General features: G+C 43.4%; 1 protein-coding gene across 3 annotated transcripts in view; it reads right to left on the bottom strand.

Moving 5' to 3' along the window:
* Positions 1-25973, bottom strand: part of LOC147892178 (uncharacterized) — a 180536-nt gene that overhangs the window by 100461 nt on the left and 54102 nt on the right. For all 3 annotated transcript variants that reach the window (XM_087388266.1, XM_087388268.1, XM_087388267.1), the window contains exons 5-6: positions 3470-3628; positions 2222-2362 (exon numbers count right to left, since the gene is read on the bottom strand). In XM_087388266.1, the coding sequence (XP_087244392.1) occupies positions 2222-2362; positions 3470-3628 (300 nt within the window). The remainder of the gene's footprint in view (positions 1-2221; positions 2363-3469; positions 3629-25973) is intronic.

Genomic DNA, 25973 nt, shown 5'->3' with positions numbered 1-25973 from the left:
TATCTTTTTTTGAACAAAGTGGTACTGAGCCTCTATGTGGTTAATCTAGGCATGGAATACTGGATTCTTTGTAATAGCTACACAGTTGCTATTGTAATAAGGATAGTCGCATCATCATGCCCAACACCCATATTAACTAAGATCCATCTAAGCCATACTACCTTGCATGATGTCACAATGCAAGAAGCCCTATTCTATGCATCTCAAAGAGAGTCCAACATAGGTTGCTTCTTGCTCGAGCAAGAAACACAACCTCCTACCAACGTAAAACCATAACACATGGTCAATCCAATTGTTTGAGCCTCCTGTCTATCAACCTTCCATAATTTGTGATGTCTGCCAATGGGATGAGTCCTCCTTACTCCTCCTTGGGCTTCTCTTTGTCATCCTTGTCAACTTCTTTCTTCTTATAATTCTTGGTATGGTGCCTCATTTTGTAGGGGTAGAAACACTTGATCTTCTTCTTCTTCTTCCAATGTGAAGACCCCTCACCTTGCCCATCGTTTTATCTAGAGAACCCTACTTTCCTTTGTCCTTGCACTTCGCCTAGGCAAAGAAATCCTTGTGCCATCATACCATCTTCATCAGTAACTCTTCTTCCAAGAACATAGCTCTAAACTCCTCAAATAAGATTGGGCTGCTCCTCTGACTCGTGGCTAGTGCTGTCACAAAGCCTTGTTAACTAAAAGGTAGCTTGGTTAGAACAAGCCTTGCTTTAGTCTTGGTATCCAGGTTCTCATCCACAGAGGCTAAGTGATCCCTTTCCCAGCTTCAATGCATGCTAAGGCATCCATGACCTAGTCTTCATACTTCAATCCCGTTACCATCTATCACTTTCCAAAGTCTCCAATAAGTTAAGAGACTCTTCAACCTAATCTCCAAGGGTGGATACTTGCTCCATCAAGCTTTCTCTCTCCGATGTTGGGAATAGGAAGATACCACGAAAAGGCATATTGGCTCTCTGGTAAGAGCTGAGAGCCTGCGCTTCCAAAACCAGCAAACTGAAAGTACTTCCATGTCCTGATGGCTGCGTGAATCTCAAGGGTTTGTTGCCTCTCCTTGCTGTAGATTCCTCCTCCTAAAAGCAACCGGTGCTTGCCCTGGGTAGCCTTTGTCTTGATACTGATGCAGATCAGCTCACTGAGAGTTGTTCGTATTGGCTGATCCCGAACGCATCTTCACTCCTTTACAAGAGAGCCCACTAGGCTCTGATGCAATGTGAGAAGTATGAACGTGTACACATGCAAACACAGCAGCAGAAAATATTGATAAATATTCACATACGTGAGAGTGTATGAGTGCAAGCCTGCGCGCGCAAAGCCTGCTCCTTCCCTTTTAGTCTCCTGGTCTGGAGCATTGAAGAACCTGACATGATGCTGTGGAGAGGAGACTCTCCCATTTTATATGTCAAGGACTGACCAGTAGGTGACCTAGGCCAATCAGAAGGCCGACCTGCCACATCATCACACATGGCCATATGCCACATCATCATCCTGCATACATGGCCCTATGCCATGCCATCTCTGCCGCCATGAATGCCGACCAGACACCCCCCTGATGCATGGCAATCTACCATGGCATACATGCCACATCAGCATGCCAAGCTGCCACATTAGCATGCCAGCCTGTTTTGTGGCTGAGTTCACAGCCTATGGTGCTGTCCACACATCGGCCTCTATCTAGGTGATAGATGGCTGAACATTGATGTCACATGCATCCATCCACCTCCGATCATGGCTGCTTCTTATTTTTTGGCCTTGCAGGTGAGTAACTAACACTAAGTGGACGTTTAGAGGGTAGAGCATTGATTCTCCAACAAAAGCACGATCTGAAACACATGTTCCTTGAACATGATGAAGAGAAACCTCTCTGATAGTTGAGAGCAAAGAACGGCTCCTGTTGCTACAGTTTAATATCCTAGATCCACAAATGCCCCTTGCTGAGAACCAGAGCTGACTGTTTTTTATAGGAAATTGTGAGCTGAAATCGAAAACACATTGGACCAACACATGTCACGCCTTAATTCCGACAAGACTTTGAATGATCCAGCAGAAACAGGAGCGGTAAAGCTGCCTGGCCAATTCGTATGAATGAAAGATTCAGAGTCTGTCATCGAGCTGAAATTCCCTTCCAATAAGACTCAAATTTCCTCATGGTTTTAGATGAGACGGAAATCGAACTTCTACAGATAAATTGTGACTGGATGAAAAAGATTTCTGACCTGTTTACAAAGAAACCAGAGAGATGGGATATCGTGGCTTATTATGTTCAACTTGGAGCGTTCCGCTAGAGAAGCTGCAATTTGGGCATAGACTTCATATTGTACAGAAGCAACTGTGGGCATGCGCAATGCTTTCAGGTCCTACATAAACAAATCGAATGTTAGCCACAAACTCTCCCAAAGAATGAAGATCAAAACATTTAAGTTGGGAGTCAAGCAAGGGAGCCATAATACTCTCAATGGTTACTAAAATGATGTGTAAATAAAAACTCAGGAAAAAACAAAATACAGTTAGAACAAACTATCACTAAAAATTTCCCAGCTACCATTTCTTAGAACCGAAGCCCTTGTAGTATAACTAAAATCTGGAACCCCAAGCCACAATCCAATAAGGCATCCTGACTCATAACAGTACCTACAATAGGTAAGTCCTGCATCTAATCAGCAGTGTGGAGATAAAATGACAGCACCATTGGACAAGAGAATTTGGGATAATTGAGGGGCCCTGGAAAATACGCCAAAGTAAGATCAGCATGGAGATGAAAATACAGCATAAAACAGGTTCCATTAAGTGTGGAGAATTTGCAAAGGTTCATACTGGCTTGTAGGAGGAAATCAGTGCAGATATTGGGGCCACCACCTTTAAACCTTCGAAAAAGGCTCAGCATTCTGGAGGCAAAAATTAGCCTGGAATTTGTTACCATAAAGGTAGCAGCCATGAGTACAAGAAATTGCACCAAGATTACAGTAACCCATAGGGAAAAAACCATGTGGAGTCCTAGGAGCTATTGGGACAATTCTTGTCAGGGTTACCCATGCTAATGCAGACCAAGATAAACTTGTTTTCTGGATGCACCAATGTTGTTTGGGCTAAAGCCTGCTATACATGAAGGCTTCCGTCCCCATTTACAGTAACTGCTCTCCAGCCTCCAGATAAAGGTTTTGGTGCCCATTTAAAGTCAGTGCTCTCCTTTATGTGAAGTCTTCGTATGAAGTCTTCAGTGCCCAGCTCTGGGGGTAAATTATACCTGAACTAGATCAATATATACACAAAGTGCAATTTGCCATACCCCTATGGCCTTTACACTGTATACCATTTAGGACAATTTGTCAATGATGGGAGCTAATTGCAACCCCGTGCCGTTATACTTCATCATTTCAACGATCAAGACAATAAATTGAAAGAAACCTCGTTTCAAAAGCCAATCAATCCAGCACAATTTTTAAACACATAAGAAGAAAACAAACCCTGTAATTCTGGCAGGTCTCATAAAATCGCAGATGTACATCATGTAGCCGAGTGTCACTTATCACAGAGAATGCCCTATGAAGGCCAGGTCCAAGGGCTCCTTTCCCTGCAAACAGTCCCATTCCAAAAGCTACAGCACTGGCAGCAGATCGTGGTACCTGTACAAGCACATGGTGATCTTAAAACAAGTTTACTGCAACTCTGAAAGGGAAAAATGCGATTACAAAAAACACTTCCCCCCTGGGACTTTTTTTTTTTTTTTTTGGGCAAAAAAGAGACTTCTATTAAGTGAGAAAGAAACTCGCTAGAGCAAGCTCTGTCCGGAAATACAATATGCTAAGCATGTAATAAAAAACATCTCAAAAGAATGAGGTAGAAAGAAACCAAGGCTGAGGCTGAAAATGCCAACTCAACCCTGTAGAAGTCTGAACAAGGAAGGGAGAGTCTCTCCAATCCCTGAGAAACGTAACTCTCCTAGAGGAGGCTGCCCTGGGACTTATTATGGATGATGTGATGCTGGAAATACGAACCTTCAGCTTCATATCAAAAGTTGTTCAACAAGGTGTTTTGGTGACTTTGAATGATACAAACTTTATGTCCATGTTAAGTATTAATTCCTATTAGAATGTAGCATCTGTCGGTTGACAACAGTCTTTCGACAGACTGAAATTTTTGATGTACATAAAAAGGTATAATGTGTGAACCAAGGCTCAGTTTGGTGCCTTGTATTCCCAGTGAGAAAAATGGTCATATACTGGATGCCAAGGTTCTTGGTGTAGGACACAAGGACTAGATATCTCTAGTGTTTACTGTCCATAGTGATTATATTGGGGTAATACCTAGTGATTATATTGGGGTAATGCTACTGTTCATAGTGATTATATTGCAGTAGTGCTACTGTCCATGGTGATTATATTGGGGTAATGCTACTGTTCATAGTGATTATATTAGGGTAATGCCTAGGGGCAATGTTGACAAGCATGAATTCTGTAGGTCTCAAAAGAGGACGTGAACGGAAAAAGGCCATATGCACATTGGGGGACACTTGGCAAGTTGCCAAGTGTGAGGCAAGTCTAGGGTCTTGGTCAATTACCAGATGAGGGTTACTGGGAAACAAATTGGCTGAGCAGAGATCCCTCTCAGAATCCAGTGATGCTTTGCATGTGCTTACAGCTTAATGCAAGTCTTGTGTTGGTGTGTGATTGCTTCATCATAATCGATTGGTATTACAGCTGTGGCTTTATCATGATGGATTCATGGTCAGCATTTGCAATGCTGTATAAAGATTTGACTGACAGAAGAAAACACTACTGCTGAGCGGTTCCTGGTTGACAGTATCTTTGGAAGGTGGAAGCTAGGTGACGCATCTTGTCTTATGGAGTTGAGCAGGGGATTCAAATTCCTATGATCATCGTGTGTTGTGGAGCATGGTGTAAGAGCTTGGGCATGCTATTAATTGTGATGAATAATGGTAGCCAGTTTGGTGTGCATGGTTTGGATGACGCAGGGTTGATGACCCATCGGAAAATGCATGGGATGTTTTGTGCTCTAGTATTTTGTCAAAGCATGGTGGACATTAGGTGTCATAGAGCTATGCTGTGAGTTCGTGTGTGCAGCATCTCATCATTAGCTTCGAATCTCGCTAGGTCATCTTTAAGCATATCCCAACTGTGGGTTGTCTAGCGTTTGAATAGAAGAACCTGTTGGTTCATGTTTGTTTTGTTTTGGCAAAAAAAAGACTTCTATTAAGTATGAACAAAACCGGCGAGAGCAAGCTCAAAGCGGAAATATATCATGATGCAATGCATGAAAAGAAACACTCCTCAGAAAGAGGTAGAAAACAACCAAGGTTGAGGCTGAAAGTGCCACCTCAAACTTGTGTAAGTCTTAGAGAAGAAGGGGGAGCCCCTCCATTCTCTAAAGAACGTTCCTCCTAGCAGAAGCTACCCGAGAGGACCCCTACATGCTCGCCTAGATGGCCATCAGTGTATGTATAATATACTGGCCAAAGTGTGAGAAGGATGAACTTGGGATCCATCCAATGCCTTTGTCCAAATATGCCATGTTTCAATAGTCGCCAGCATCTCCCAAGAAGAGTCGATAGAGGCACGTACAGCTCTAAAGGGTGAGGCACGAATATCATCTGAAAAGAATGGCTCAACTAAGTGCCGTCGAATCGATAAAGCCCAAGAGGAGTCATGTCTCTCATAGAAGACCTAAGGCCCCAAAAGAGAGAGCCAAGCAACTAACTTCTAAGTCATGAAGAAGGGGCAACTAATAAAAGTATTGAAAATCTTGGCTATCCCCCTCCAAGTAATCCTGGCCCGTTTGCAATCCCATAAGCAATGCTGAACTGACTCCACAGCAGAAAGGCAACAAGGAAAAGTGGGGTCAGCTCTGAACTTGGATCTCCACACATTCACTGCAATCCCACCATGAATATAAATTCAAAAGAAGAAGAGAGTGATTTTTCTATTCCTAAGGGATTTCCAGTGTCTCTTTTAAAAGTTCTTCTGCAGGTCACCTGAAACTTCAAACCCCTCCCAATGGGGTGTTCTGGAGGGCCTCCAACCTCTACAACTCAGCTTAAATCTCCTAGCATTACTAACCATGTCACAAAAGAAGGGTAGGCTCTTCTCTCAGTGCAAGAACTTTATAAGAGCACCCCCATAAAGCCACAATCTCCAAGCCCCCGAGGTAACAAGATGTGGGTGAGGGTCTATGTGCCACTCTGAGTCTAAGCCATGCTCCATAAGACAAACAATCTTGACAGGCTGAAATGCGACCTCTAATAAAACACATCATCGGTCAATCTAGATAGCCTGCCTTCCACAAGGACATCAAAAATCAAGGCATCCTCATCTACATCACAGAAAGCAATACCGTATAGAGGAATGGCCATTCTTGTGAAAACTCCCATCCAAGTGAAACATGAAATAGGCATATCATCTGTGTTCATCTAATCCACTTGAATGCCTGCATCAATCTGCTGAATTCTACCTACACTCCCTATTGCTTACTAACTGAGCCTTGTGGTCCTCTGGAAGATTTTTGAAATCTTTCCCGGATCCCATAGTAGAGGCAAGGCCCCTCTCCCACTTGGACCAATGCATGTAGTGAGAGGCACCACGTGGTCTGCCATGATCATCAAGTATGCTATTGTTCCACATGACAGGCTGCATATCTATCTCTTCACGAGAGGAAGGGAAAACTCTCTGAAGAGTACTCTTGGAGCTAACCCAAGCCTTTAGGATAGTAGTGATAAGAGGGGAGGAAGGAGACCTACGGTGGGTTGAAGTAAAAATCCATCCGTTACTGCCGCACAAGTCTCCTCCCGAAATAGGCGTACAAGAATCTATGCTGTGAATAAAGGAGTCCTTTCACAACTCTTGCCCAGACATAAGTCCCCTCACCACCATCTTGCACAGCAAGGCCCTAAACTGTAAATCCAGATCTATGATGTTAAGACCCCTTTCTGGTGTGGGAAGAATCAAGGTCACCCAAGCCACCCTGGCTACAACATCGACTCTGCCATGAAGTCCACTCCATAAAAAGTTTATTTCAGGTCTCTTGAGCTGAGTAATGCACTCCCTGGAATGGCACCAGCAAGAACATACAAACCAAGTCGTTGCCAACAAAACCTGGTTAACCACCACTACCTCGGAGGCAAGATTAGCTTTCTCCCTATAATCTCCAACACAAAAGCAAGCTACTGTGATGGAGAGATACCCATACCGACCTGGCACCCCAAATACTTGACGCGAACACCCCTCTCAACCCAAGTGAAGCCAATGTCATTCCCCCAATCTGGGGTGTCTTCGTCACTTATCCAAAAGCCATTGGATTTCTGCCAATTGATATGTGCCCTTGCAAAAATGCAAAATAGATCCAAGGCTGTCCTGAAAGAAGTAAGCGTATGTGTCGTGGCATCCAAAAATAACAATATCACCTACCAGCTCACTATCTAGAAGATCTTCATCCCGTCTGAGGGGAAGTCTCACAAAGATCTCAGCTTGAGATGTAATGTAGAAGCTCATAGCTTCAACCACAAACAAAAAAAGGAAAGGAGCTAGAGGGCATCCCTGGTGGACTAATCTAGAAATCAAGAACCCCTCCCCCTGACTCCGCCAATAAGCACCGACTGTGGGCTGATCTATATAAGGAGGAAACACCTCTGATCCATGCATGTGGAAATCCAAAGCAAATAAGGGTGCCCTCCAGGAAGCCTCAATCTACCCTGCCATAAGCTTTCTCAAAATCCAAGAGTAGAATGGCCAAACCTCTGGCCGCTTGTACAAAGCCCATCTGTGTATCATGAATAAGATCGGGCAGCATGGGCTGCAAATCTTTAGCCAAGATTTTATAGCAAGTGCAATGCCAACCACTATACTTTTGACCAGCTAGTTGCCCTTTTCTTTACAAGAAGACCAAAGCGCATTTTTTGATCGCAAATGATCCAACGGCTGCCCCACCTTTTCCGCGTGTGAATAGAAATGCTTCTATGGCTAGTGATCAAGCATTTGCCACTCAGCATAGAAACAAGGGCAAGGGGAAAGTTTCAGCTGGTAAGCCCACTCATACACATGTTGGTCATTCCTCTTATGAATCTTCTTCTAGAGAAAAGAAGAAGAAGAAGAGATGTAACTAATGCAGGAGGGCATGACATCACTTAGTGCAAGAAGAGAATTGCATCTAAAAAGGAGTCAAAGTCTTGCAGTTTTTGGTGCTCCTAGTACCAATGACAGCAGGCATGAGACAACCAATTTCGCACATGATCAGCATTGGGCTTTTCTTGTTACTTGTCAGTACAATCCTTCTATTCATGATGCCTGCATGACAAATTCTGATGATTATGATGCATGGTTTTTTGACAGTGGTGCTAGCAAGCACATCACTTCTTGTCGGAAGTTATTCAGCTCACTTGCAAATGCAGCAAAGGGGGAAACAGTTACATGTGCCAATAATGCATCTTATTCAGTAAAAAGCATTGGGCAAGTTGCCATTCCTCAGTATCGGGTGGTCTAGTCACTCTAGACCGTGTATTACATGTACCAGGCATCCGCAAAAACCTCATATCCATTCAGCTATAGCTACTTATGGATATCATGTTCTTTTTTATGGTGTTAGTTGTGCACTCTACAATGTTACACAAGCCTTTACCATGGTATTGGCTGGCACATGGCTTACCGGACTTTACAAACTTAATGCTTATGACAAATGTAAGGAGGATGTTGAACTTGATGATGCACATGCTGTTGATGATTCTACCTTGGCAGACACACATTAATGGCATGAGAGGTTTGGACACCTCAATTATGGAGCACTTGTGAAGTTGCGTAAGTAGGACATGGTTGTTGATCTTCCTAAGATGCACATGCCTTCAAAGCATGTATGTGAAGCATCAATTTTGCATTTCCCAAGGATGGGAGAGTGTGCAACCCGCAATTTGTACTTGATTTCACAGTGATGTTTGTGGCCCTATGAGAGTTGCAGCCATAGGTGGATTTTACTATTTTGTGACTTTCATTGATGATTTCACCAGGTACACCTGGATTTTTGTTCTAAAGTCCAAGTCTTCACATGCTTTAAGCATTTTATTGCTTTGGTAGAGAATAAAAGTGGGCTGAAAATTAACAACATAAATACAAATAGGGGGGTGAATACATGTCAAAAGAATTTGCTGATTATTTGGCCTCACGTGGCATACATCATCAATGCACTATGCCTTACACTCCTTATCGGAATCCGGTGGCTAAAAGGAAGAATAGATCAGTCATGGAGATGGCCACGTGTATGCTCAAAGGGAAGCACTGCCTAACAAATTGTGGTTGGATGCAGTCACGTGTGCAAATTATATTTTCAATAGATGCCCAAACAAGGCATTGAAAACCTTCACACCTTATGAGGCTTGGACAGGCCCTAAGCCCAGGATTCCTCATATGAGGATTTATGGTTGCTTGGCATATGCACATGTGCCCTCACAGACACGGACATAAATGGATGACAAAGCTGTCAAATGCATTTTTATTGGGTACAGCTCAAAAAGCAAGGGCTACAAGCTCTACCAACTCTGCACGGGCAAAGTTTTTGTTAGTCGAGATGTTGGTTTTTATGAATCATCATCCATGCCTTTGCTGGACTGTCAAAAACAGCCCCCACAGATATTTTTGACAGCTTGATGCCTTTGTTTCAGTCAGACCCCCATGATGATGCTACATCTGAGGTTCCTCCTCCTACTTCTAATGGTCATTCACAGCCACTTATGCAGTCTAAAAATCGGCAAAATTTACAGCCTGATATGCCTCAGATTGATCAGGATATTATGCACAGGACTATTGACCAAGAGAGAGCCGAAATTCAGGAGCCCAAAAGACTTCCCTGTTGGCGGTTTGACACTCTGAAAGACAACAAACAAGATGCTCCTTTGCCAACCCATACTAGAGCAGCTGTCAGAAAAGAACATGGTAATTTGGTTGCTTCCCTGTTGGCTGTTTGACACTCTCAAAGACAGCAAACAAGATGCTCCTTTGCCAACCCATACTAGAGCAGCTGTCAAAAAAGAACATGGTAATTTGAATGCTTCTGCATTGGTTGCTACAACATGCAATGAAGAGCCACTATGCCATAAGGATGCCTTTGAAAATGATTATTGGTTGCAGGCCATGCAAGCTGAATTGGATTCAATACATCAGAGTGACATTTGGAAATTGTGTGATTTGCCTCCTAGCAAGCATGCCATTGGAGCTAAAAGGGTATACAAGGTCAAACGGAAAGCTGATGGTTCAATGGACCGTTACAAAGCCCGTCTTATTGCAAAGGGTTAAGCACAGCAACAAAGCATTAACTTTGAAGAAACTTTTGCCCTACTTCCACGATCACCACTATCAGGATTGTTATTGCCTTTGCTCCTCACTTTCATTGGGAGGTACATCAGCTTGACATTAAGACATCATTTCTTCATGGGCACTTGCAAGAGAGAGTCTACGTTACACAACCTCTTGGCTTTAAGGTTGAAGGTTATGAAGGGAAGGTATGCCAGTTGAAGAAAGCTCTTTATGGATTGAAACAGGCACCCCAGTGGTATGCAAGGATACATGCCCTACAGAGGCTACACTTTCATCCGCAAGAGTGGGACAGATTTGCTGATTTTAGTACTCTATGTGGATGACATGCTTGTTACTGTGACACATGCTGAGCAAATTGCAGCATTTGAGCTTGACTTGTAGATGTCATTTGCTATGTCAGAGCTTTGATCCCTTGCATTATTATCTGGGCATTCAATTTGCTAGCAGTGAGATGTCACAATCCAAGTACGTTGAACAGCTTTTGCAATGTTTTCAGTTTGAGGATTGCAATCCAGTATCCACACCATTAGAGCCTCATTTTCATTTCTCATATAAGGATGACAGTGGTGCATGTGATATCACTCTATATCAGTAGGCAGTTGGTTGTTTGATTTATTTATGCCATACTAGGCCAGATCTTCAATATGTTGTCTCACAGTTAAGCAAAAATACATGCACATCTCCTCTACACACCATTGGCAGGCCATGAAGCGCGTCTTGAGGTATCTTAAAGGCACTCAACATTTGGGCCTTCTTTACAAGGCCAATTCTTCACTTGTCCTACATGGATTCACTGATAGTGATTGGGCTGGCTGTTCTGACACCCGTGTGTCACATAGTGGCAACAACTGTTTCATGCTTGGTACTTCATGCATTTATTGATTTAGCAAGCAGTAGACTACAGTTGCTATTTCCAGCTGTGAGGCTGAGTATAGAGCAGCTTTTACAGCTACATTGGAGTGTCTTTTGCTCCCTGGTATGTGCCTTGTAGGCCTAGATATAGGCAATTAGGATAGTTAGGGCAATTATGACATGTGTCCCTTAGTACACTAGGTACTACTAGGACACCATGTCCTAGGGTTTTGTTACAGTGTGTGTACTTTGTACTTCCCATTCATTCCTGCAATTCATTACAACCATACAATTTCAGCTTATTGCTTCCACCATCTCCATTTCATTGCCTTCAACTTTCCCTACTATGTCTGGGGCCAAGAGTAGTGAAAAAGTGTCTATTGACTCTACCTCCCATCTGAGTCCAAAATGTTTCGCTTGCCTAAAAGGCATACTCTGCTCTATGATCTAGCAATATCTGTTGATGAGCCCTCACTGCGGCAAGGCGCTTTTGAATCCAAGCATCTATAGGCCATTTTTAATCTTCCCTCTGCACGATTGCCAATTGCTGGTGAATACCAACCCACATCTAAGAATGTCACGTCTCCTACTACTAACGACCAAATGATAGAAATCACTAACACTAGTGAGGGCTGCAACCACATGTGAAGGTGATGCCACTCCGCCCTGAACGTAAGAAACCCAAATCTGCAATGCTGCCTCTTTGAGGTCCTCCTCTGCATAAAAGGCATCTGGAATCCTAATACTAGCATAGCGTCCTCTCAAATGAGGCTCCGAAATCTTCAATACCATGGGAAATTGATCTGAAGAGGATACCCCAGCAGGGATGCATACTCTATCTAGAGCCAAAGCATCAACATAAAATGTATCAATCCGTGCATGGATAGGCATTTGTGACCCCTTGCTTGACATGAGAATAGGAGTGATTGTGGCTAAGTGTGAAAGGCATCATCAAACCATGTATCTCTGCCATTGAACCGAAACAAGAAGACATACTAAGCTGCTGTCTCCAAAGAGTGAATGCCACCCTCTCTACCACCTTTGTTCTTTGAAGGCAACTCCACCATGTTGAAGTCACCTCCAATAACCCAAGAATCTGCAATGGGGACCAAGAGAGCAGCTCCTTCCACATAAGGACATGATCCCCTCTATTATTGGAGACGTAAAGGTTGGAAGCCAACCTTATGTTCCCCAATCAAAGAAAGGATCCATTGAGCTTTAGAGGGGATGATAACTCCGTGTCCGACAACCAAGGGGAGAAAAGAGTCTGAAACTGAAATGCATGTACCACCCCTAGTGCCGACTATAAGTGACCAAAAAGTGTAACCTAAAAGTATCTTACCTGACTTGGCACAATGTCCGGCATCCAATTTGTGTTCTTGAACGAATAGAATATCAATGGAGCTCCAAGTAACACCTGTATGAAGCTGATTACAAATCAGCTGCCTACAGCAGCAATGTGGCACACCACCAAGGCCTTGTATGTTCCAAGTGACAATCCTCATCGGTGGGAGAAGGTAGGATGGAACACCTTACCTGACTTGATGGCAGAAATAAACCCCTCCACGCGGGAAGACCTCCTCTTCCAACCTGACTTGATGGCAAAAATAAACCCCTCCACGGGGGAAGACCTCCTCCTGGAAGAGCGAGGGAGGGATCCAAGAGAACTCATCCACTTGAGGAAGAGGCCACCTTGGGATCAAAAGGAATACCAATCACTGCCTCTCCAAATGTGGAGGGTACAAAATCCTCAGGAAAGTCCGATAGATCTGCCAAGGCCGAAAAAGAGTTCCTAAAAATCAATCATGGTGTTGGGGTCCCTTTTTTTTAAAAGATACATGTTTTCGCGGCCGGTGCAAGTGGACGAGGGTTGATTGGATGGGTTTGAGTTGGTTCGTGATTTGACTAGGGGGTGGAACTCATTACACAACCAAGCTTGTCAAGCTTTGAGTCGAGAATTGCCCTAACAGGTCTTCCAAGTACTTGAAACCTACTCTCATTGATAAGCAAAAGAAACCATACTTGTGAGGACTATAAGGAATAGTAAGAGATGCAGCCGTTAGACTGAGGTTGTAGACCTTCTTCTTCTATTGATTTTCTCAACATGCATTGGTTTAACGGCCTGCACAGAGCTAGAAAAGTTAAAATCAGAGGTGTGAAATCCAAACCTACGATTGACTTTTGAGCCTCAGCCTTGTCATGAGTCTTTTTTGGCCTTATATTTAAGTAAATCTTAGGGCTTTAAGCATTTTTTATAGACCTTTAAATGCCAAACGCACAGAGCAAGTATATGGGTCAAAAGAGCTTGAAGAGAAGCACATCTATTTCTAGGAAGAATTCTTTCCTTTCCATTTCAAAAATTTATGGTGTTATTCATATTGGGTTTGCAGTTTGCACTTTGCAAAATGCATTGACTTTGTAGTTGTGTTTATGTGTTAGGTTTTCCAAGTATTGAAAAGGGCGTCTTGGTTATATGTATACATACTGCAATTTCAATTTTAAACAATTTGTGTGTGTATGCACGTGTGTGCGTGCATGCGTTTGTGTGTCTTTCGCTGGCTTCGCAGGAGCCTCGACACTCTTATTTTCTAAGTCTCAAAGGGATCCATTCAGTAGCAGATGTTGTTCATGATGATGGGACCCCTCTTTCTTTTCCTTTGGCTGGTGCAAAATATAGTCTTGGCATGCACTATCGTCCTGAATGGCGGCATATTACTTTTATGCTTCAAGAGTTTTTACCAATACCTCCATCACAAATTGAAGACCGGCTTCAGGACTGGACTCTTCATTTGCCAGGGTCGTCATGCTGCCCATTACAGCTGTCTCATATTACAGTTTTTTCACTGTACAAAGTTCTCTTGCCCTTGCCTTGGGCTTTGCATAGGGAAAATAACCTTTGGCATATCAATCGTCCCGTAACATGGTGGCGAAAGAGATTGCGGGGGATTTGGAATTTAAAAATTCCTCTTCGAAAATAGGTTTTCTTGTAGAGAGTCTTGCTAGGAGTTCCTCCATCTGGGCAGATGCTAGTGCACAGACATATAGCTCCAGCTGTTTGCCGCAGATGCTTGGCTCCATCGGAATCAATACCTTATCTTTTTTGGCATTGTTCTTGTTATGCTCTAGCCGAGATAGCATGACCTCGGATAGATCGGTGGGCATTTTCTCTTAGATGACCAACTTTTGTAATAATTAATGTGCGTAATTAAATGGTCAAGAGAAGTAACTGCCAAGGTCCTAGGTGAGGGCGTAATGGCATTGACTAGATAGTTCTAATAGGGCTAGGGCCTAGGTGCATCTAATGTGTAAATTGCCAAGGGGCAATTGTTTTAAAAGGGAACTCCAAGAGAGGGGTGAAAAAAGGATGCATCTAAGTAAGGGCCTAAAATGTGACATGTGGCCAGGAACTATCTAGGGAGATTGGGGTCTCAAGGATAAGGATGAGGAAAAATCATGAAGAAATATACGTAATGAGACGAATCCTACTTTGAGAGTTTGGCTGGGTGGATAAACGAGTTGCCAACGCCCGTGACTACTCGAGTTTAGGAATTGACTTGGGAAGGGTGTTACACTTGGTATCAGAGCACAGGAATTTAGAGAGGGTTCGAGGGACAGACTGAATCTATGCTGACCTGCGACGTGATCGACGAAAAACGGGCAGAAAAAAAAATTGATCGACGAAAAACGCGCAGCAAGGGGGAGATCGACGAGTAGGAGATGCAGAAAGAATTGTCGATCATACGGGTTGCAGTTAGAACCGGTATTGCGAATTGAGAAGGGGCAAAGTGATCGCGATTTCAAGCGATTGGGGGAACTGAGCGTGAGCGTGAAAAGTCAGAGCGCAGGAACACTATTAGACAAGATCTGCAGACGAAATCAAGGGGAAAAAAATCTGTTACACTTGGTATCACGTAAGATGACGACGAGCTACGAACGGGGAGAGATGGTGCAAATGGCGACGTGACTCTACATGAAATCCAGTGCCCTGCGTAGCTCACAAGCAGTCCTTTTCAGCTACTCCACCTTTCTGCCTTGTAGTTTCATTCGTTCTCTCGGTTCTTCTTCCACCTCTTCGCGTCAATCAAGCCAGCCCGATCGCAAACATGCAACAGTGATGTGTTTGAAGTACTTAGGGAAAGGGATATTGACGCAGCGGATGGGAGCGGGTTGATCCACGCAAGTGACGATAAGAACTTCCAACAACCGAAACGGAAGCGGCAGAAATCAAAAAAAAAAATATATATATATATATATATATATATATATCCAGGGGGCGTCTCTTTCCTTTTATTACATATATTTCAAGTTTTCAGTCTGCAGTAGTCGTCTAGTACAGAAAGGGATTTGAAGTGCCGCACTTTTGGAGTTTCCGCGAAGAAGAAAAAAAAAAAAAATTAAAAAAAAAATTTTTTTCCCTTTCAACAAAATGGAACCAGAAGGGCAGAGTTCAAGGGTGAATCCTAGTGAGTCTAGAGCTCAATCTACACAACAGATATCACATCACGTAGCACCTACATTGATTGGTAGGATTTCAATATTAGAGGATGCTTTACAGCAGATTATGAACCAGCAGCTTCAGGTGAATGCTGGTCAAAATGAGATTAAGGAGATGGTGCAAGCCTTGTCGGCTAGACCGTCTAGGATTGACAAGGGCAAAGCTCCAGCAGAGCCAGAGCCCAGTGTACATTCCTTAGAGCGCGCTAGGGTCAAAGTGCCCAATATTGCTAATTATAGACCGGAGAAGTACGCTGGTCGGATGATCGAGCGCAGCTCTGATGTGATCGAGGTTTGGTTGCACAAGTGGGAAGAAGCCTTCGCCATTTGTGAGATTAGATCCGATCTAAAGAAGATCCGCGAGGCCACACACCTGTTTATTGAGGCAGCGGATAGATGGTGGATAAAGCAACAGAAGGATCAAGTTGCTCCAACCACCTGGGAAGGGTTCAAAACTGAATTCAAGAAACACTTTCTCCCACCTGATGAAGAATCCCGAGCTTGGGATGCTTATAGAAGTCTTCGTCAGAGGAGCTTGTCAGTGGCAGAGTACACTGACAAATTTAGGGAATGTGTTATGAAATTAACAGACCCTCTCCCTATGTCGGTTCAGTTAAAAGACTATATCTATGGACTGAACGACAAGATAAAAATGGAAGTTCGGGCTAAATATGTGACTACATTAGATGAATCTATAGCAGTAGCCCTGAACTATGAGGATGCCAGAGGTAGGTCTGGTGGATTTGTGCAGGCAGGGACTCAGTATGAGCACCCGAGGAAAGGGGGATTTCAGAGGAAATGGGTTTCAAAGACAAGTGTCTCGCAGCCAAGTGGCCAAACCAAGCAGGTGAAGCCGGTTGAGGGACCAACAAAAACAAGTACCACCGTTGGGGTGAAAAGGAAAATAACTCCAATGGCAGCCCGGGCTTGGTCAAAGTCCTCATTGACCCCTGAACAAAAAGAGAAAGCTAGGAAAGAAGGATTGTGCTTCGGCTGCCTTCAGCGACATCAGTGGAAGGATTGTCCACTGAACAAAGATCGTCGCACGGCTAATATGATAATATCTGAATGCGACGTAGAAATGCAGGAGAGTCCCAGTGCGGAACATATGCAGATGCAACTGGCGGGACCTTCTCAGAGGTTAGTACCTTGTTTGTTATGTGTATCTGTTGCTAAGTTAGTGACGAGTGCACCTGATAACATCCTATCTAAGCCCGCAGCAACGGGGTATACAGCCTTCAATGATACGGAGCTAATCAAAATGAAAGGGCAAGTGGCCAATCATGATGTCATTGTGTTGTTTGACTCAGCGTCAACTCACAATGTGATTAACTCCAAGCTCGTGAAGAGGCTGAAATTAAAGACAAGTCCATCTGACTATGCGTACACAGTCAGGATGGCAGATGGAAGTTCAACTGAAGTATGGGACCAGAGGGTTACCCAGTTGGAGCTTCGGATTCAGGACTATACTGAGAAGCTTGATTTTGAAATGACCAAGCTTGCTCATGCGGATATAGCCCTGGGAATGGCGTGGCATTCTAGTAAGAATCCAGCCATTGATTGGAAAAAGCACGTATATCAATTCAAGATGAATGATGTGCTTTATGTCTTGCGAGGTGAAAAAGATATACCTCAGGGACCGTTGGTTTCCGTGATGGAAATCAGAAAGGCTCAAGTTGAGTTTTTATACCTTTGCACAGCATCGGTAGAGTCGGTGGATGATTCTTCGACTAGCACTGATGTTACGCAAAGTGGTGAGATGGCCAAGCTGGCTAATCTTATAACAGAGGAGTTCTCTGAATGCTTTAGGGATGAACTACCTTATGGGTTACCTCCAGAGCGGAAAGTTCAGCATAAGATTGAACTGATCCCGGGGGCAGAGCCTGTAAATAGACCTCCCTATAGAATGAGCTTTACTGAAGAAGCGGAGGTGCGTAGGCAACTGGAAGAATACCTCAAGTTGGGGCAGATTCAACCAAGTTTCTCACCTTTTGCTTCACCAGTGATATTAAAGAGGAAAAACGATGATACGTTTCGCCTCTGTATAGATTACAGAGCATTGAATAATATCACTGTTAAGCACAGGTATCCGATGGCTCGGATTGATGATTTGCTAGATGCATTACATGGAGCCGTGATTTTCAGCAAGATAGACCTTAAGTGCGGCTATCATCAGATCCGGATTAGAGCCGAGGATGTGCATAAAACCGCTTTTAGAAGCAGGTTTGGTCATTATGAGTTTTTGGTAATGCCCTTCGGACTTACCAATGCTCCAGCGACCTTCGTCATGCTTATGAACGATTTACTACGTCCGTATATCGGAAAGTTCGTAGTACATTTCATTGACGATATCTTGATATTCAGTAAAAGTGTTACTGAGCATTGTGAACACTTAAGGATAGTGTTCAGTACTTTGAGGAAAGCCAGTCTTTACGTGAATAAAAAGAAAACTATACTGTGTATGGTTAGGCTTGAGTACTTAGGATTCATAATTACTCCACAGGGGGTAGAAATGGATCCGAAGAAAGTGGCTGCGATACTAACTTGGCCAATCCCTCAGAGTCTGACCGCGTTGCGATCATTTTTGGGATTTGTCCAGTTTTATAGAAGGCATATCAAAGGATATTCCGAAATAGTATCGCCATTGACTGATCTGACCTCAGATAAAGTACCTTTTATTTGGGGACAGAATCAACAGGAAAGTTTTAACACCATAAAACAAGCTGTGGTCTCAGGACCGGTGTTAAAAATAGTTGATCCCCAGAAACCGTTGTTCCTAGAAACCGATGCAAGTGGCATTGCGGTAGGAGCAGTCCTCCTTCAAGAGGGAAGGCCAGTAGCCTTTGAAAGCAAGAAGCTTTCTCCCTCTCAAAGGAATTGGCCAACTCATGAATTGGAGTTGTATGCTGTTATCCATGCTTTGAAAACATGGAGGCATTACCTGTATGGTTCAGAGTTTTATGTGGATGTAGATCATGATACTCTGAAACATTTTTGTAAACAACCTGACTTGAGGGGCCGCCAAGCTAGGTGGGCAGAGCTCATGCAGGAGTTTAATTTAACGATTCGGTACCGAAGAGGAAAAGACAATAAGGTAGCTGATGCGTTGTCTCGCATTATGCACAACCTGAGTTTCACGGTATTAGAGAGTGCTCTAATGACCGAGATCAGAGAAACTCAGAAGGTGGACGAGTTTGTCCAGAGCTTATGGCCTAAGGCTCATGTGTTAAAACCCGGGGAAAATGAAAAGGATGACCTAGCATCCAGAAAAGGCCAAACTTATGCAAGATATACCATAAGGGATGGTATGCTAGTTAGAAATGGCAAGGTTGTAGTACCTGGTCAGAATGATCTCAGGCAGAGAGTCATTCGACAATGCCATGATAGCCCGTGTGCGGGACATCCAGGAGTCGAGAAGACATATGATCTCGTGAAGCGAGATTTCTTTTGGCCAAAGATGAAAAAGCATATTCATGAATATGTGACACGGTGTTTCTCGTGTCAGGTAAGTAAGGCCGAGCGGGTGAAGCCACCCGGACTTTTACAGCCCTTGGAAATACCACTAAGTAAGTGGGAGAGCATTTCCATGGATTTTATTGTAGGACTACCTGCAACGCAAGGAGGGTATAATTCTATCCTTGTGGTGGTTGATCGTCTAACCAAGATGGCTCACTTCATTCCGACTAGAGAGTCTATTAGTGCCCCGCAAGTAGCGGATTTATTTATTAGACATATATTTCGTCTGCATGGATTGCCTAGATCCATAGTGTCAGACAGAGATGTCAGGTTTACCGGTCACTTTTGGACAGCGGTATTTGAGACACTAAGGACTGAGTTGGGAATGAGTAGTGGGGATCATCCTGAGACGGATGGTCAGACGGAGAGAGTCAACCAGACTTTAGAGGATATGCTGAGAGCATATGTGTCATTGAGGCAACATACATGGGACAAGTGGTTGCCATTGTTGGAGTTTGCCTACAATGATAGGAAACATTCATCTACTGGGTTCAGTCCTTTTGAGCTGAACTATGGTTATAGGCCAGCCAATCCAACTATAGTTGGAGTACCTCAGAAAGTGCCTAGTGCCGCGAACTTTGTAGTTCAGATGCGGGAGATGCTAGCACTTGCGAGAGCTAATATCCGTCAGGCTATGGATAGAGCCAAGGTGTATGCGGATGAAAATCGGTCTATAAGAGTATTTGAAGAAGGAGAAAAAGTTTTTCTCAGAATTTCTTCGCACTCGAAGTCGTTGACTTCAGGAGAGTGTGCTAAGTTATCACCTCGATACTGTGGGCCGTGGTTAATTCTGAAGAGAATAGGCAATGTAGCCTATAAATTAGAATTGCCACAGGGGTGTAAGGTGCACCCGGTTTTTCATGTTTCGCGCTTAAAGAAATTTTTGCATACAGGTGACTCACTAATCGAAGGTGTGGTTTTGTTTCAGGAGATAGAGGATATTGCAAGGCGCAAACCAACAAGAATCCTGGACCGAGGAACAATGCAAATACGAAATCGGAAGATACCCACGGTGTTGGTTGCATGGCATGGTCAGCCTCTATCGGAATCTACCTGGGAATCCGTGTACCAGTTGCGGAGAGCATTCCCAGATTTCATCATCGAGGACGCTGATGCTTGAAGAGGGAAGGAATGTTATGCTCTAGCCGAGATAGCATGACCTCGGATAGATCGGTGGGCATTTTCTCTTAGATGACCAACTTTTGTAATAATTAATGTGCGTAATTAAATGGTCAAGAGAAGTAACTGCCAAGGTCCTAGGTGAGGGCGTAATGGCATTGACTAGATAGTTCTAATAGGGCTAGGGCCTAGGTGCATCTAATGTGTAAATTGCCAAGGGGCAATTGTTTTAAAAGGGAACTCCAAGAGAGGGGTGAAAAAAGGATGCATCTAAGTAAGGGCCTAAAATGTGACATGTGGCCAGGAACTATCTAGGGAGATTGGGGTCTCAAGGATAAGGATGAGGAAAAATCATGAAGAAATATACGTAATGAGACGAATCCTACTTTGAGAGTTTGGCTGGGTGGATAAACGAGTTGCCAACGCCCGTGACTACTCGAGTTTAGGAATTGACTTGGAAAGGGTGTTACAGTTCTCATACACGTGATTTTCTTGGACTTTTGAGACAACGCTTCCGAACCAGATTTCGAAGTGCCACTTTTCGAAAGTATTTCTAGTTGTTTGGGTTTCACCCACATAGACAGGGTTTGATCTATTTTTCATTTGGGTTCGATATTGGGCACTTTGGACTCTATGGAAGGACAGAAATCATAGAGTTTTTGGTGATCAAATTTTTTCAATTTACTCTGTTTTCAAGCACTCTTTGCAGCAATCTGTTTATGATTTCTTGCAAACACAATCTATAGATCATGATGTATACTTGTCATATATTGAGATCTTTTCTTGATGTATTTGGGCACATCCCACTTTAGGATAGTGACTCTGTAATATAATGCAACAAACTTTTTCACACAAAAAAAAGTGTGTGTGTGTGTGTGTGTAAGGACCGCAAGCATTGGGTCTTTGGTGGGCTAAATATCACTTTTTCCATGCCTCTCTACGACAATCGTTTTATGATTGTCTTTATGCATGGGACATAAATTATCATGCCTTCTTGTCTTATAATGATGTCTTCTGATGTTTGTAACTTTCTGTCCCATTCTGGTCAACGACCAGAAGAATGGAATCATATCCACCTTGTGTCCTTGGAAGATCAATTATGAAATCCATGGAAATGCTCTTCCGTCTACCTTTTGGTAGTTCCAATGGTCATAAAAGGCTAGTTGGCTTCACCCGCTTTGCATTAACTCGCTTACATGAAAACTGTGTCATATATTCATGAATATGTTTCTTAATGTTTGGCAAAAGGAATCACATTTTAGGAGTTCATGTCTTTATCAACACTTGGATGTCCCACATATGGGTTATCGTGGCATGGTTGAATGATCTTCTGTCTGAGGTCGTTTCGATAGGCTATAATAACCTTGCCATTTCTTTTAAGCATATCACCATCTATGGTATATCTTGCACGCATCTGTCCATTTCTAGATGTCAAGTGATCTGCTACCCCGAGCTCAAGTACTACAGCCTTGGACCAAAGGCTTTGGACATATTCGTCCACCTTTCGAGTTTCTTCTATCTTAGTCATTAGAGCACTTTTAAAAAAAGTGAAACTCATATTATGCATAATGCATAACAATGCATTAGCAACCATATTTTTGTTCCCTCTTCGGTACCGAATTTCCATATGGAATTCTAGCATGAGTTTTGCCGACCTAGGTTAGCCACCACTCAAGGGTGGTTGTTTACAAAAATATGAGTATTGTGGTCAACATCCCCATTAAACTCTTGAAGACAATGTGTCCATGCTTTCAAAGCATGTATTCTTTTGGGTTCTCATACTGAGACCTTAGATCCTTGTCTCTGACTTCCATGTTGATCCAACCGTTCAAGCCAAAGGTATATATTTTTAACTTAGCCGAACTATGGCAAAGGTGTTAGAATTTGAGCATGCGCAAGAGCAAGCAAGAAAATGAGGACGGTAGCAAGTATCATATCATTCATGAGTAGAGTTACATATAGTGGAATGCCCCTAAGTATCCATGATTATCTCCCTGATTGCCTCCATCAGTAACACCCCCAAGTCCTCCATCAACCTGACCACCAAGTCCCTAACTTATCTCAATCACACCTAGATGCGTGACACCTAACTGATGAGTCACCTGACACACCTACCATGGTGCTCACTAGCACTCATGCCATGTCCTACACAAGCCGAAAGCACATTACTATATTAACATAAAATCAATGTACATGACATTAGACTCCAAAGGAGAGTCCAATGGAAGAACTCAAAAACAGTTAGAAAACACTTCAAGGCTAGTAGCATCCAAGTCCTACACAAGCACCAGCACACTGGCACACACACACCACATGACCATGTCCATAAGTGTGTCCCCTAAACATCAATTTATCCAACACTCCCCCTTAAATTGATTACCTTCTACCCTGGCAGTAGCCCTTCATGTCTCACTCCAGTTGCATTGGCAGTAGGCACATGTGTACGCCCTAGCTCCACCATGGCCTCACTCCAAATCTGGTTACCTCAGTTTACAACAAGAGAGTCCACCTGGAATATGCGTCTTTGGGTATCACCATAGGACATATGACTCAAAGCAGGCAAACATGACTAACTAAAATGGAAATAACGTATCATTTTAGGGTGGACTATCCATGGCAAAGCACCTTATTGACTCAAACACACAACATAAAACTAGGTGGTAGGGTCAAATGAAATCCTCCGTGATAAAGGTCTTTGCAGCACCTTTGTATTTCTTCAATGTTGGTGAAGTCATCCTTTTCTTCATAGTTTTCGAGAGCACAAGTATATCGACATTGATGTAGCTCCTTGCGTAACTCTTTTGCTCTTTGTCCTTCTCCACACTCTTTAATGCATCTTGTCCATATTCAGAAGCTACCAGTCCGATTGTTAGAAGAACCCATTCAAAGGTAGTAAAATGACCCCAATGATGTGTAATGTCAAATATATCCTTGATAGTAGTTCCCACATATACAAGTGCAAAAGTAATTGGCATCATGCCAATCCAAGATCCGAGCATGTACTTCCCAACACCAACAGGTGTAATTGAGAGCAGATAATTCAAGATGTTGAAGGGTACAATTGGTACCAAACGGAGTAAAAGTACAAACTTGAATGCAGACCGCTGAATAGTGAGAGATACAACTTCAAACTGTGGGTAATCCTTCAGCTTTGCAGTCACTAGCGGCCTTCCAATCATTCTGCCCACAAGAAATGCTGCAATTGCTCCTAGTGTAGCTCAAATTGAATATGCAAGGAACCCAATAGGTAGGCCGAACAAGTAGCCGCCTCCAATCGTAAGAATTGATGCCGGAACAGCCAACACAGTCAAAGGTATGTAGGCTAAGGTCAAACACGCGATCACTATTGCCACCAGAAGAATGATGAGCAAGGCCATCCGGCACGCAGTTCCGCAAGAAGCTGCCATCCGCATACGTCTATGTATGTATGTATGTATGTGCCGCACAATTTTTTTAAAGTGAAAATTGAGTTACTATATATTACAAAATCATCATCCCAAAATAGGACAATGTATGTGCCACACACACACACACACACACTTTGAATGCTTATATTACAAGAAGCAGCCCCCAAAGAGGGGACATGCTTCTTGTAATATAAGCATACATGGATAGATACACACATAGATACACCCACACATTTTTGGGTGAAATCCATTTGTTATTATATTACAGAAAACAGTCGCAACGTATCAAGATGGCTCATTTCATTCCAACCAAGGAATTAGTTAGTGCCTTGCAAGTAGCCGACTTTATTTATCAATAGTACATTTTATTTGCATGCTTTACCTAAATCCACAGTTCAGATAGAGCATGCTCAAGCCAAAAGCAAAGGCTGCTAGGCTGATGTTGATGAGCCTCTACAAAATCACATGCAATCATGGGATAAAACTGTGCTATTTTTTAGACCTTGTTGAAAGCTACCTCCACTTGGATGGAATTCACCTAAGATGAGAGATAGAAACAGCTATGAAGCACCCATATCTCCATTATGTGTCCTACTATGGAATATTTTGGAGGTGACTCCAAGATGGGCCAATGACCTTTAGATTACGTGATCACACAACCATCCTCTACCAATGAGTCAAATCTTGTCCATACATTGTAAAACCAAAATCCACCTCAAGTCTAAGTCTAACAAGTGTCAAGAACCTCTCACGGGATAAGGAACAGACTAAGAGGAGTTATTGTCGTGACAATGTACATATGGTCCATCTCCAATCCTAAGAAATGCCACTTTGAATGATCAACCAATGTGCCGGAACCATGACTAGATCATCTCATAGCCTCATGTAGATCAGGAGCTCCAAAGTACTATGACCTAACAAAAACCACACTCCCCTAAGGAGGCAAAGCCTCTATAACAAAAGAACCAGTGCATCTTAGCTCTGAGCCAACTAGGTGGTAATCAATGTGAAAGAGGGATTTCCAAAATAGGTGTTGTCTAAGGATGACCTCTCTTCCTTGTGGTGATTTTCAGCATAAAGCATGTCTCAACTTATCCCAAATGCGAAGGAGAGACCAAATAAAGGGAAGAGTGCATGAATTCAATGAAACCATAGAAAAGCCAACGATGCCAAGTACCATTGTCCCCCGTGATCCTAAATCGAGTAGTTGATGCCCTGAAGAAAGAGTCGCTTTCAAGTCTGAAGTCCTAGAGAATCCCCTCACCACAGGCTTACCTAGGAAAGCCTTACTTTGTAGTTATGCGTCCAACATGTGGATGCCTCCCTCTTGCCCTAAGAGAGAGTAAGAAAGAAATTTGTATCAACATCTTGGGAGGCCTCTCAAACCTATGAGAAAAACTACCATCAGCAAAGTAACTCATACAAGCCACTGTGGGCTGAAGCAAAGGGCTCGCTAAGGCCCTTGCTGAGTGCTAAGCTAAGCTAATAATCTTCAAATCTCAAAAACTCAAACATGCAATGCTAGTGCTCCAAATACATCTCCGAGATGGGAGCCCTCAGGATCATGATGTGTATGCAGAGTCTTTAGAGAGACTACACCTGGGGGATGGTGGCCTGGTTAACAGAGGAAGGACACGCGTTTCAAATTGATGAGATCTCCCCAGCCTACCGGATACAAGGTCAAAGCATCAAAGGATAGCACTCCATGAGGTAGTCCCTCCTGACAGCCTAGCTCCTCCTCGGGAGGCCAGCGTTTGGGAGGTGGTAGCCAGCATCACAGTTTGGACCATTTGGGTGGTTCATTGTAGTCTCGTGATGGGTGAGCACCCAGTTCCACCCTCGGCTACCCTAGTTGCCATCTGGCAAGATATCATTTACACACTCTGCAAGGCTTGGCCTGCAGGAGTTTTCTACATCTTCACCCCGCGAGGGATTCGCTGGTTGTATAGTCCCCCCACTTTGCTGTTAGCCCCAATACCAGAGATCCCCTAGGCAGTGAGCTGGGTTTCTCTGGAACAGGCCAGTTCTTTCTTTCAGCCTTTTCCCGGTTTTTTCCATACTCAGCACCTTCGGGGCTGCTGTCTTGTATGAAATCTTTCAAGCATTAGAACTTTGAAAAAAAAAAAAAAAACATCTCCAAGAGCCATGGTGGCTCTCCGATGAGACGCAACAATGTCACATATCTGCCTCTGTCAAGTTGTCTCACACTATGACAAGGGGCATGGTCTCCGTGATCTTTGTATCCAGTGGGCCATATCAAGGGTGACACC

This window comes from Dipteris shenzhenensis, chromosome 17 (assembly GCF_047967505.1).
Source record: "Dipteris shenzhenensis isolate YYH24624 ecotype China chromosome 17, Dip_SZ_1.0, whole genome shotgun sequence".
NCBI lineage: Eukaryota > Viridiplantae > Streptophyta > Polypodiopsida > Gleicheniales > Dipteridaceae > Dipteris > Dipteris shenzhenensis.
The sequence above is the reverse complement of the archived record's forward strand: the minus strand, read 5'-3'. Positions and strand labels throughout refer to the sequence as shown.